This window comes from Myotis yumanensis, unplaced genomic scaffold, assembly GCF_028538775.1.
Source record: "Myotis yumanensis isolate MYYU_CA2020_CCGP unplaced genomic scaffold, mMyoYum1.0.hap1 SCAF_8, whole genome shotgun sequence".
Taxonomy (NCBI): domain Eukaryota; kingdom Metazoa; phylum Chordata; class Mammalia; order Chiroptera; family Vespertilionidae; genus Myotis; species Myotis yumanensis.
Genome location: NW_027223759.1, coordinates 31246779 through 31260008, shown reverse-complemented (window position 1 = coordinate 31260008; position 13230 = coordinate 31246779). Strand labels below are relative to the sequence as shown.

Below are 13230 nucleotides of genomic sequence, written 5' to 3'. Positions count from 1 at the left end.
TCTCTAACTTGCTTCTTTCCTTCCGGTTACATAGTTTTAATGTAACGAATAGGAGGAGGTCCCTATCAGGCTCTGAATCTCAGCTTCCAATTTGGCCAAATTTCTGGTCGTCATCACAAAATCCTTTCATGTGTCTTGTCGGACTTCAGCCAGGACAAACGGTAAATATTTCTGGCAGTATTATACAAGTTGAGGTGCAGAGGTTGTTACTTCCCGGAGTTGTTCCCTCTGATAGCCCAAAGAAAGAACTGATGGCGGCTTATCTCCTGCCGGCAGTCAGCCACACCAAGCCCTGAGGGCCCAAGCAGCAGCCATCCCCCGGAGGAAAGTGCAAATAAAAACCAAGAGCACTCAGACCAAATAATGAACAGTCACTGTGCCCAAAGAACTAGGTCCACAAATATTTCTCCTTATCTACATGTAGAAAAGGAGCCTCGCCTCTCGGCCTCCCCTGCACTCCGCAGGTAGACACCCAAGAGTCTCTGACGTGGCAAGAATTCTTATGGTGTTTTGCCAGCTCGGGTTAGTGGTCCCTGGACCTTCCTGCTGCAGCTTCAGGGTGAGCAGTGCCCAGCCGGCGAGGTGTCCTGCTCACAGTGAGAAGGTGTGACCCGGATACTCTCCCGACGAACAAGAACGAGTCATCTTTTAAAAAAAAATATATATATATATATATATATTTTTATTTATTTTTTACAGAGAGGAAGGGAGAGGGATAGAGAGTTAGAAACATCAATGAGAGAGAAACATCGATCAGCTGCCTCCTGCACGTCCCCTACTTGGGATGTGCCCGCAACCAAGGTACATGCCCTTGACCAGAATCGAACCTGGGACCCTTCAGTCCACAGGCTGATGCTCTATCCACTGAGCCCAACCGGTCAGGGCAAGAACAAGTCATCTTGATGGCAAAGAATTGAAAAGGGCTCTCATGAGTTTTCCTTCTTCTCTTTCTAACTTCCCTCCTAATTCAAGACCAAGCTGCTGACATGTCTTGAGTGACAAGAGCTGTCAGTCTGAGGCCCCCAATAAAAACCTTAAAAAACACACTTCCCATGTGTCTGCCCCTTCAAGATAAAGACAATCAAACAGATTTAGGAATGTTCCCATGGACACCCGACTTGGCAGCCAACAATGTGTTTGACAATACACCCCCTCATACCTACACATTGAAAAAACTTGGGAGCAGAAACTGTTTTGTAAAATTTAGATATAATTTTTATACCATAAAATTCACCCTTTTAAAGTGCACAGTTCAATGTTCTTTAGAATGTTTGAAGTTGTGTGGCCGTCAACACTAATTCTAGAATAATCTATTTCTAAAACCTTAGAGTTTTAAAATGTAGGGTTACCTTGGGTTTTGAGTCCATTTATGAAACAAACACGTGGCACCTTCCCACTGGTGGGTAAGATCAACTGACTGACAAAGGGAAGACAAATAGTAGCTGGATTCTAACACAACCCTTCGCACAACCCGTGGATGGAGTTCCCAGTGAGTGAGGCGCTTCGGTGAGCCCAGCTAATGATGTTCTTCTTCCTTTGAGCTCCCATTCCGTGACAGCCACTGAAATCCAGGATTGGACTAAACTGCCCTGAGACCCAGGCCTTCAAGGTGATGTTAGTGTTAACCAAGATGTTAGTAAAGGAGGACGCATGCTCTACCATCTTAGTATTTCCAGTGAGAGCCAAGTGGTTTTCTGCACCTTTGTCAATGGACAAATAAATCAGTAATTCTGTTCAAATGCATTGAAAAATATGGTTGATTTCACCTTTCTGGGCTTCTTTTCAATGTTCCCTTTGGGTGGGTTAGGTACTCAGTAAGTGTAGCTATCATGGAGTGGGTACCCCAGAATGTTGGCCCTGGGATGGAGGTCAGACAGGTTTGTGTCTGCATCTCCCCTGGGGCTTCCCATCTCCTGCTTCTGCCCCACTCCCTCCAACAAAACAGAACATAGTCTTCTCCCCACAGGAGCCAGCGCGATATTTCCTAGAGTCAGGTCTGCTATGCCCGTGCTCAAAGCCTTGTGATCGCATACCAGTCTGTGGGGCAGTTCTGAGCTCCTCCCTCAGCCGCTCCCCTCCCTTCAGGGATCCTCTCCTTTGATCCAGCTATTGACCTCCAGCAGCACTTGATTGCTGCCTCAGGATCTGTGCAGGCTGTTCTTTCAGCATTGCTCAAGCCCTCCTGCCTCCAGTCCGGGCACACCTGGCTGCTCCTCAGGGAGCCCCTCCCTGGCCCCTGCCCTCCTGATCTGCGTTACCTTTCCCCTCCCCTGACTCACACACACATTCTGTGGCCCCACGTGCTAATGATATTTCTTTCTAGAACATATCAGCATTGGCATACATTGTATAACAGTTTAGTTGACTATTCCTATGTCCCTCCCAGAATAGAGGTCCCTGGAGGGCAGGGCATCTCCCGGTCACCAATCTATGTCCAGTGCCCATACGGCTCAGGGTGGGGGCCAAGGCTGCTCTGGGGCTTCCCGAAGCTTCTTGGCTCTCCTAGTCTGAAAGGGCATTGGGAATGGCTTGGGACGCTTTTCTGTGTCTCTATCTATTCCTCTGTGTAATGGTACCAGGCCCAGGCCCAGGCCCAGTGATTCTGTCGAAGCACACCCCGCCCTCCCATGGGACCCTCTCCCCCAAGTGACTCCTCCATCAACAAGGTGCTCTCGGGGCCAGTTGCAGGGTGACAGGAAGCCACTGTTATCAGGGTGCCTGGACATTGCTCAAGTCTCAGTCCACCCAGTTTGGGGCGGGGTGGCGGGGAATCCAGAGCAACCTAGGAGGACAGTGGGTGCGGCAGGAAAGCCACTGCCTCAGCCTCTAGGGCGCCCCACCATCAGGCCCGCAGGGTGGGGCGGGGGCAGCGCTGCACCAGCTGAGGCTCATTTATTGCCAACAGGTAAAGGTCAGAAGGCAGAGGCCTGAGGTGGGTCCTGGGTCTGGAGGCTTTGGGCAGGGGTTCTGCTGACATCGGATGGGGGCCTAAGGGAGTGGTCAGGGCACCACTCAGCCCAGCAGTATCAGCCACAGTGCCCCAATCACCAAAGCCAGCGAGGGGCCTGTGGACAGTCCTGGGTGCGCAGCGTCGGGGATGCTGGTGCTGGGAGGGGGCTCCAGGCCGCAGGCGGTGTAGGGCTCCAGGCAGGCGGCGAACGCCATGACATGCGCCACCACGCTCTGCTCCTGCACACCGTGCATCAGGTGCGCCTGCGGGCCACGCGCGAACACCGCCACGTCCTCACCACCGTGAGTCTCAGACGACAGGGGCACTGCCGCCTGCTGCTTGTAGTTGGGGTCACCTGGCCAAAGATGGGGGGTCAGGGTGGGGGTTCAGGGTCCTTGGGCAATTCCCCCCTCCGGGAGTTCCCCCACGGAAGTCACCCTGCCCGCCCACCGGGATGCGCACTCACCGCTCTGGCTGTCACTGACGTTGGGACGGGAGCCCCCATTGATTGCGAAGCCGGGGCCATTGCCATAAAGGATGGAGGTGTAGGTCTTCCCATCGGAGGCTGCTTCAGGAGCCAACCCTGCAGGGAGAAGGGGACCTGTGATGGCACCACCACAGCTCTGCAGCGCCCCCTGTGTGCTAAACCCAGGCACTGTTTGCCTATTCAGTACTTAATCCGCACAAGACCCTGCAAAGTTATGGCTATTATGACCCCATTTGACAGATGAGCAAACTGAGGCTCAGAGCATTTTCTGCCTCCTACCGAAAATGGAGCTGCCACGCAGAGTGTAGCCACCAAAAGTGAAGACGTGAGAGTGGTCAGCAGTGACAAGGGTCAGGGTGTCCTTCTCGCTTGTGAGCTGGCTGGCCCTGTCAATGGCATCATCAAAAGCGACAGCATCTGTCAGTGCGTAGTAAGCTCTTCCCGCATGATGACCTTGGTCAATGCGGCCGCCTGCAGAAAGACCACGGGTGGGTGGTGGGGAACCTGCCCTGAATCCTGATCTCCCTCTGCTCGGTGAGGGGGTGCCACTCACTCACCCTCCACGAACAGGTAGAAGCCCCGGGGGTTCCTGCGCAGCAGACGCAAGGCGGCCTCTGTCATCTCCTTCAGGCTTGGGTCCTGCTGGGTGTCTCGATTGGCCTCATAGTTCATGTCCCCTGGCTCAAAGAGGCCTGTGGGAAAGGGGGCTGGGGTGACTGACAGCTGTGGAGTGGGGTCTGTGCACACATGAGTGTCCAGGGACCCGGAGGACAGGGCAGGAAGGTGGGGGAGGGGTGGGTCATTACCCATGAGGTGTGTTACGGAGGGGTCCTGGGACGCCTGAATGAGCGCTGTTCGGTTCCACACATACCGGGCACCCTGGGAGGGACAGAACCAGGCCTCAGCCCACGGCTCTACAACCAGCAGCCCTGCCCTTGTCCCTGCTCTATCCCCTGCCCCAGGAGCCCCCATCACCTCGTGCTTGGCCTGCCACTCCTGGACCAGGTTCCGCATGTCCAACCTGACTCCGCTCTTTGAGGCATCACCAGGGTACTCAGGGTCTGGGGTCCCCTTGGGAAACATGTACTTGCGGCCTCCACCCAGGATCACCTGGAGCCAGAGGAGTAGGGCAGGTGAGCTTGGGGCCTGCCTGGCCCTTTGCCCCCTGAACAAACCATCTCCAGGTCCCCCCCCACCGGGTCTGTGGCAAGGCCTGGCTTGCCTGTACCTTCTACACCACCTCCCTAGTGCCCAGAGACACTGCCAGGCCCCAGGCCCCGGGGCTCAGGCTGTGGGTTGCCTGGGACTGTGGCCAGCGTGGGGCCCACCCCTCTGCTCAGGTCCCCATTGCCCTCATGACCCACATCAATGTCCATGTTGGTGATGAGCTGCGTGGCGATGTCCCGACAGCCGTCCTTCAGCGCCTGGGCAGGCATGTCTGCATCCGAGTACCATTCGCGGTTCACCGTGTGCGCGTAGGTGCCGCTTGGCGAGGCATGCTGCACCCTCGTTGAGGTCACCACCCCCACTGACTTCCCTGAGGGTGACGGAGGTCAGGTCAGGGTGAGCCACCGTGCCCTCTGGGCCTGCCCCCTGCCCACTAGGCTGGCCCCAAGCCCACCTGCTTTCTTGGCCCGGTTCATCACGGAGATGACCTCGTTGCCATGTGTTGTGTTGCACTGGTTGTACCGGGCTGCTGCGCTCACACCAATGGTCCGGTAGTTTGTCTTGACACCACAGAGGTAGGCTGTGGCCGTGCCTGCACTGTCCGGCACTTGTCTGTCCACGTTGTATGTCTGGGGACAGAGACACCCTCAGCTCCTCTCTGGGACAGACACCCAGATCATGACCAGGCCCTGGGCCCCTAACTCAGGCCCCAACCCTCCTGGGGCCTTCCCTCCTACCAGGCTCCCTAGGCACACCCCACCCCTGTGGTGTGGAGCACCCTGAGGCCACCCAGCCCTTACCTTGGCCAGAGCCAGGAATGGGAATTTGTCCATGGCCAGGGGGGTCTCAGGTCCCAGCTTGCCATTCATCTGCGCCTTTAGAATCCGAGCTGCTGACACTGTGGGCACCCCCATCCCTGAGAAGTGGAACCCTGTCAGGTCTGAGTCCGCAGGCATGGCTGTGCCCATAGGTAGCCCTGGGTACCAGATTGTGGGGCTCTGGGAATGAACATGCCATGATCACTCACCATCCCCCAGGAAGAGAATGAGGTTCTTGGCGGCTGTTTGAATGGGCTGCAGCTTCTTGGCGGTGTCCAGAGCCTGGGCTGCCTGGTGGTTCCAGAAGGCTGGGTCTTCCTCCTCAGCTGGCCAAGGGGAGAGGGAGGTCAGGTCAGCCTTGGGGGAGCGCCCCATGTGTGGGGCCGACTGGAAGGGGCTCCTTACCTGGGATGAATCCGAGAGAGAGCTGTATCCTGAGGCCCAGCAGCAGCAGCAGCAGCACGTGGGCTCCCTGCATGCCTGTGGGATGGTGGGCCGGCATTGGAGCCGGGACTGCAGAGGGACCAGGACCTGGTGAGGCTGGAACTTGGACAAGGCTGAGCCACCAGGGCACCAGCTGCAGGGCAAGCTCTTTGGGCTTAATCAGGGGAGGACTTTATCCCTAGCTATAAAAGTCTCCATGTCCCTCCAATGATGCAGGCAGCTCCCTGACCCCGCCCCTGCCTGCCTGCAGAAGGAAGGTAGTAGGGTGTGGCAGTTTTGAGGCCTGAACAAGGTGGAGCCTGCTGTCTACCAAGGTAGAGTGGGGTCAGGGCACAGGTGCCCTCAGGGTGAGCAGCATTTGCAGGGTCCTGATGGGGCCACCCTAACTCTCTGCTCCCACAGTCCTGGGAACCCATTACTCCTTCATTCACCTGATTTTATTCCGTGTTCCCCTTGAGAACTGGGCCCAGGCTCCGTTCTGGGTGTGGAGGGAGGTGGGGAATATGGACAAAATGGACAGTAACCTCACAGGGTGAGCTTGTAAGTTCCTAACCTGGCAGTTAATGGGTGAATATATATCACCTGTAGTAAAAGGGTTATTTTTGCCTCACATTGTCTCTGTGCACCTAGGTTAACACATCTTTGAAAGTCCTTTTAGACCCCTCAGAAGAAAAACCACCCTCAAGAGAGTACATAGTTGCCCTAACCGGGTTGGCTCAGTGGATAGAGCGTCGGCCTGCAGACTGAAAGGTCCCAGGTTCGATTCCGGTCAAGGGCATGTACCTTGGTTTCGGGCACATCCCCAGTGGGGGGTGTGCAGGAGGCAGCTGATCAATGTTTCTAACTCTCTATCCCTCTCCCTTCCTCTCTGTAAGAAATCAATAAAATATATATTTTTTAAAAAGAGTACATAATCTTGTTAACTATCCTTTAATCCAATCTTGCCTTGCCTTTTCTTACCCACATGTAATCTTCCTTATGTTCCCTCCTTAATTCCTAATGTATAAAAGAAGCTGCGGATTAAAAGAAAGAAAGAAACTGCAAACTGACATTCTAAGAATCATTTTTTTCTCAGTCTGTTGCGATCTTACCTCCAGGTATATGCTTTGTTTGGCTCAAATACTTTTTAATAAAAATCTTCTACAGGTTTGGACATTCTTCCATGGGCATTAGTTGGCTCAGCTGGCAGGATTCTAAATAAGCCTGCCCAGGGCCACCTGCACACCCAGGCCAGGTGTTAGGCATCGGTGTGCCCACTGTGCTCCAGGGGCTCTTTGACCCTCCATAGGTAAACTTGGGTGAGTCTCCTCTTGAAATCCTTACCCTACCTGCATTAGGTAGTGGTTCCTGGCTTTATTTGAGTTGTTCTTTCTACTTATTTTTACTTGTTCATTGATGTTAGAGAGAGGAAGGGAGAGAGAAACATCAATGTGAGAAGCATTTGGTTGTCTCTTGCACATGCCCTGACTAGGGATCGAACACCTTTCAGTATACAGGACAACTCTCCAAGCAACTGAGCCACACCGGCCAGGGCTATTTGAGTTGTTCTGAATTGGCTCAAAAGAAAACTTAAAAGTAACATGGGAAATTGTACATCCAAGGCTGACAAGCCCCATGACAGTCAGCCTCCCTTCCGTACTCGGGCAAGTTTCATGTGCAATTTGTAGGGAGCCTCGACTTGAGAGTGTTTACAGAAATGGGGAAAATTAGGTAAAGTGATAGCAGCTTAAGATGGGCAAAACAGGTATCTTTAGATACCTCTACGCCATTTTTTTGTGTGCTCAATTGGAAAAATCAGGCTCTAAAATGGAATTGAACGAATGGGATACTAACCTTGATTAGAAAATAGAAGTCTGTAAAAGGAACACAGGTAAATTTTCCTCTGTTTGGGAATTTAAGAGAATTTTAAAGACTGTTTCTGAACTCTCCGATAAAATTTTTTTCTCTTCAAGGACGTTAATAAGAAACTTTTAGAAACTGTCTCTGAACTAAAGAAGGCTTCTGAGCTGCCCAGGGCCAGCACCCCACTTCACCCTTCCTCTATCTGCCCTCTCCTTTCTGACCTCCCTTTTCTGGACTTGCCTCCCCTTTCTTCACCTCCTCTTCTCTCCTCATCACCATCACCCTCTACTGACTTAGGGCAAAGTAAGAATTAAAAGACAGCCCAGCCCTAACCGATTTGGCTCAGTGGATAGAGCATTGGCCTGCGGACTCAAGGGTCCCAGGTTCGATTCCGGTCAAGGGCATGTACCTTGGTTGCGGGCACAACCCCAGTGGGGAGTGTGCAGGAGGCAGCTGATCGATGTTTCTCTCTCATCGATGTTTCTAACTCTCTATCCCTCTCTCTTCCTCTCTGTAAAAAAAAAAAAAACCAATAAAAAATATATTAAAAAAAAAAAAAGACAGCCCAGAATAGTGCTAGAAAAAAACAAACAAACAAAAAAAGCAACCCACACAAATTATTGTAGCTCTGCTTAGAGAAAAGCCAGTCTCAGGATGAGGGGAACCAGCAATAATTTGCCCTCATGGACTAAAGCAGAATTAAGGAATCTAACTATGATTTTCCTGATCCTCTCTAAGACCCTTTTGGGTTTGCAAAAGAATTTTATTTAATTGTTAGAATATATGATCCTGAATATTCTAACCTGTTTCAACTAATACATCTACCAGTTTTCTGAGAGCAAAGCAGCAGAATAGCTAAGTAAGGTCTGCTGGAAAACTCCTATAGAGGATTTCAAAACAAAACAAAACAGAGAAACAGGCCAAGAAAAATGCAGGGAATTAAGCCCACTGGCTTCACCAAGCCACCCCTGAGATCCCCACCCCCCAGAAAATAGATTGGATGAAAATCCAACAATATCAATGAAAACATACTTGATTTCTTTGAATTTTTTGAAAAAAGTTTCAAACAACATTCAGGATTGTCTCCAGACAGTTTTAAGGAACATCATAAGGATCCAATGCTTAATTCAGCATTTCTAGAAGGATTAGATGAGGCTCTTGTAACTCTGATTGAACAACATGAATTAAACTGGTCAACTACATATGTTAGCAATTCTGATAAACTAGCAATTCTGGCCCATTACTTATTTCAGTGGTTCTCCTTGGCTGCACATTAGAATCACCTGGGAATCTTTTTAAAATCCTGATTTCTGTGCCTCATCCTCCGGAAATTCTGTTTCTTTGTTACCAATGTTGTGGCCCCACCCCATAACAAAGAAACAGAATTTCCGGAGGATGAGGCCCAGAAATCAGGATTTTAAAAAGATTCCCAGATGATTCTAATGTGCAGCCAAGGTTGAGAACCACTGACTTACAGTGGGGCCTTGACTTACGAGTGTCCCGACTAACGAGTTTTTTGAGATACCAGCTGTCTCTCGGCTGATTTTTTGCATTGAGTTGATAGGGTAATTTGAGTTAACGAGCTCCTTAATAAGCTCCTTAACGAGCTCGGTCTTTGAACGAATTAAACTCGTAAGTCAAGGCCCCACTGTATTTGAAACGATTCAAAGGCAGAAAAGGATAAAGCTACTAAAATTATGAATGCATAGCACCAGCAGCTAAGCCAGTGATGGCGAACCTATGACACGCGTGTCAGAGGTGACACTCGAACTCATATTTTTGGTTGATTTTTCTTTGTTAAATGGCATTTAAATATATAACATAAATATCAAAAATATAAATCTTTGTTTTACTATGGTTGCAAATATCAAAAAATTTCTATATGTGACACGGCACCAGAGTTAAGTTAGGGTTTTTCAAAATGCTGACACGCCGAGCTCAAAAGGTTCGCCATCACTGCAGTAAGCCATCAGGTCAGACCTCCCCGAAGGACTTCCCAATGAGGTCAAAAGAGAGTCTCTTTTTACTGTAAAAAGCCACATCGTCTTAAGGAAAATTGTCAAAAACTGAAATGGAATTTAGAAAACAAAAGGGTGGGAGGGGGAGAGAGAGAGAGATAGGAGCAAGCATGGAGCTTCTTTAAGGGTTATGAGAGAGTATTTCCCTTCTTCTTACCAATGCTTTATGAGAAATTGAAATTATCCCCAGGCCAGTATTGCTCAGTGGTTGAGCATCAATCCATGAACCAGGAGGTCATGGTTCGATTCTCAGTCAGGGCACATACCTAGGTTGCAGGTTTAATCCCCAGTTTAGGCGGGAAGCAACTGATCAGTTTCTCTCTCACACTGATGTTTCTTTCTCTCCCTCTCTCTCTCTGTCTCTCTCTCTCTCTCTCTCTCTCTCCTCCACTTTCCTCTCTCTCTAAAAGGCAATAAAAACATATTTTCAGGTGAGGATTTAAAAAATAAAAAGAGGTATTCCCAGACATCCTGTGGTTCTAAATCCATGTATCCTATTATCAGCCATTCCTGTGGATTGCCAATATTTTTTCATAAGATCTCTGTAGTGCCTTCTTCAGCATTCCTGTAGAAAAGACAGTCAATAGTTCTTTACTATCACCTGGAGGAGATCTCTAATTTACTTGGACTGTAATGCGAAGAGATATACGGAAACTCACCCATTTTTCTCAGATACTAAAGGCTGATTTAAATGATGTTGATTTTCCCGGAGACTGAACCCTAACCAATAGGTGGATGATTTAGTTTTATTCTCTAGGACATAACTAGACTCCCTAAAGGACACCATTTACTTATGACAGCAGCTGGCTATAAAATAACACCGTGTCTCAAAAGACAAGCTCCAATTCTGTTTGCCTCAAGTGACGTACCTTGGCGGTCCTATATCTAAAGATGGGATACTAGATGGGTGGCTACCGGGTTTGGGGCCAGGTCTTGGGTAGCTGGTGGCAGGGGCTAGGGGTCCGCTCAGCACGCACTGTCGCAGGTTTTAGCACCGAGGCCCGGCGTCAGCTGCAACCTCCAGGCTCCAGCAAACGACTGGGGGCCCTGGGAAATCAGTCCTCCCCAGGGCTGCTGCAGCCAGAGAACCTCAGGAGGGAGGAGCTGGTCGGTGTGCTGAGGCCAACTGTGATGGACCAGAAAGGACCACCAGAGACGAACACCAGGGGTCTTCCGGTGACAGGAAAACCAGGAGAGCTGACATTGCTCTCAGTACTGCCAGAGCTGAGCCAGTTCCTGGGGCTCAGGGATCAGGAGCCCCAGGTTGTCTGAGCATCTGGGAAGGAGACCTGGGCTTGTACTCCTTTCCGGTTGTCCCCAGACAGCAAGCCGCCTCCAGAAGTCTTCACCCACTCATGAAGAGCCACCTACTGGGCTGTCACTGATGGGATCCCAGCTACTTCTGAGGGGAAGACCCAAGCAGCTCTGAAACCGGAACACGTTGATGGTGTTGGTTTTGTGGTTCCAGTGAAGTCCCGTCCCGAAAGGACATCCTGGAAGGTGTCAAGAGGACCCTAAGCCACTTCCGTGTGGTGGCCACAGGCTCTGGTGTGCTCTGGTCCAGCTGCAACCACTAACCGTGTTCCCTGATCAGCTACAAGTTCACATGGTACTACAGCTCTGCCCTGAGCTCGGGGACCACAGGTGTTCAGCCCGCATGGGCACTGTCATGGGCCAACACTTTCTACTGCCGGCAGAGAGCACCAAACCCCAAAGACAGGTCCTGGATGAAGCCCTCCGCAGACGCCTCCACCTGACGCCTGCCCAGGCTGCCCAGATGCCTTTGCACTTCCACCTGCACTGTCTCTACTTCCCGGGCACCAGGCCCAGGGATGCCACCATAGAGCTTTTTGCACCTTTGTCCTCTTATTTCTCCAGGACCTTACAGTGCCTGGGTCTCCACCAACAATAGTCCTCCTTCTGTTCCTGCTGTTCCTCCTGGAAAGTGGTGGGTGTGGGGGGACTGCAGGCTGGAGGAAAATGAGCTCAGTGGGCAACAGGGGGGACGGTCTTGGTCTAGGGCTCTGTGGTTGGACTAACCTAAGATCACACCCTGGCTAGGCACTTGCTGTGTGGTGTTGGACAAATAACTTCACCTCTCCGGACTTGAGATAATAAATGTACCTAACTCATAGTATGGTTTTGAGGATTTGCTGGGAAAGTAAAAAAAAAAAAAAAAAAAAAAAAGATGGGCTACTAATTAACCCTGAACAACTCAGATGCCTCCTTGCCTTTCCTCTTCCAAGAACTAGGGAAATAGCTCCGGGGCTTTGTAGAGATATCTGGACGCTGTCACAACTGGGTTTCAACCTGTTCATTAATGGCTCCACCTCTATATGCCATATTGAAATCAGATGGACTTGATCTCATTCAAGTAGAAGGGAAACGAAGTGTAGGAGCTCTGAAGGAAGAACCATCTGAAGCTCCAATTTTGGGACACGTAATCATAAACATACTTTCTTCCCTCTTACACAGGAAAATAAAGAAAATGCTTTAGGAGTTCTAACTCAGAAACACGGAGCGCATCATAGCTCTATAGAGTATTATAGTCAGCAATTAGACTCAGTACCAAACGGGCTCCCTCGCTGCATGAGGGCCACCCCTGCTGCAACCATGTTATGCAAACAAACATTTAACCTTTTAGGTTCCTCCTTATTCTGTCAAATCTTTGCTAAACTCTCACCTTTACTCAACTGGCTTCTTATGAAATACTCCTGCTTTCTACACCTACTATGACTTTTGCTCAATGTAACAGTCGTAACCCAGCAACTTCACTACCTTCTTTACAGGATAGAAACACTGACCACCTCCTTGCTCCTGGGAAGATTTACAGGAAATTCCTAGTGATAATGCAGGCTTATTTTTGTTTACAGATGGATCTTATCTCAAAGACGAACAGGAACATAACTCAGCTGAACATGCAATAACTTTCAGGTGGATATAATGGAAAGTTCTCATGTAGCCAAATTAAGATCTGACCAACAAGCCAAGTAAATTGCTCTAACTCACCCAGCTGGCGTGGCTCAGTGATTGAACATCAACCTATGAACCAGGAGGTCACGGTTCATTTCCCAGTCAGGGCATATGCCTGAGTTGTGGGCTCAATCCCCAGTGGGGGACATGCAGGAGGCAGCTGATCAATGACTCTCTCTCATCATTGATGTTTCTATCTCTCCCTTCCTCTCTGAAATCAATAAAAAATACAAATAAATTAAATTGCTCTAACTCAAGCTTGTCAGTTAGCCAAAGACCAAGTAGTCAGTATTTACACTGACAGTCACTGGGCCTTTGGTGTAGCTCATGACTTTAGAATGTTATGGAAGCAACAAGGCTTCTTAACTTCCATAGGGGTAGAATGGAAAACAGGTTGCAGAATTATTAGATCACATATAGCAATCAAGACAACTGGAAATAACCAAGATTCCTGGACATTCTAAAGCTACCAGCAAACAAAAAGAAATCATTTAGCTGATGCAGCAGCTGAACAAACAGCAGTAAGCAATC

At 50.0% G+C, this 13230-nt stretch overlaps 1 protein-coding gene and 1 pseudogene across 1 annotated transcript; one reads left to right on the top strand and one right to left on the bottom strand.

Moving 5' to 3' along the window:
- Positions 1-1190: 1190 nt before the first annotated feature.
- On the bottom strand, positions 1191-5988 carry LOC139015110 (intestinal-type alkaline phosphatase-like). Its single transcript, XM_070422402.1, has 11 exons — positions 5828-5988; positions 5632-5748; positions 5405-5520; positions 5059-5233; positions 4802-4974; positions 4413-4547; positions 4244-4316; positions 3995-4129; positions 3717-3908; positions 3417-3533; positions 1191-3305 (listed from the first exon to the last, which is right to left on the bottom strand). Exons 1-11 carry the CDS (start codon positions 5922-5924, stop codon positions 3013-3015), a joined length of 1623 nt encoding a protein of 540 aa, XP_070278503.1. The 5' UTR covers positions 5925-5988; the 3' UTR covers positions 1191-3012.
- Positions 5989-10629: 4641 nt separating this feature from the next.
- Positions 10630-11638, top strand: LOC139015582 (mitochondrial mRNA pseudouridine synthase RPUSD3 pseudogene; annotated as a pseudogene).
- Positions 11639-13230: the final 1592 nt, after the last annotated feature.

What these genes read in the sequence shown, in the direction of transcription:
- LOC139015110 (XM_070422402.1), bottom strand. Translation starts at nt 5,924, where the DNA reads ATGCCGGCCCACCATCCCACAGGCATGCAGGGAGCCCACGTGCTGCTG. An exon ending in CATTCTCTTCCTGGGGGATG is followed by an intron (nt 5,521 to 5,631) that starts GTGAGTGATCAT and finishes TCCACTTCTCAG; the next exon opens with GGATGGGGGTGCCCACAGTG. An exon ending in AGTGGCAGGCCAAGCACGAG is followed by an intron (nt 4,317 to 4,412) that starts GTGATGGGGGCT and finishes TGTCCCTCCCAG; the next exon opens with GGTGCCCGGTATGTGTGGAA.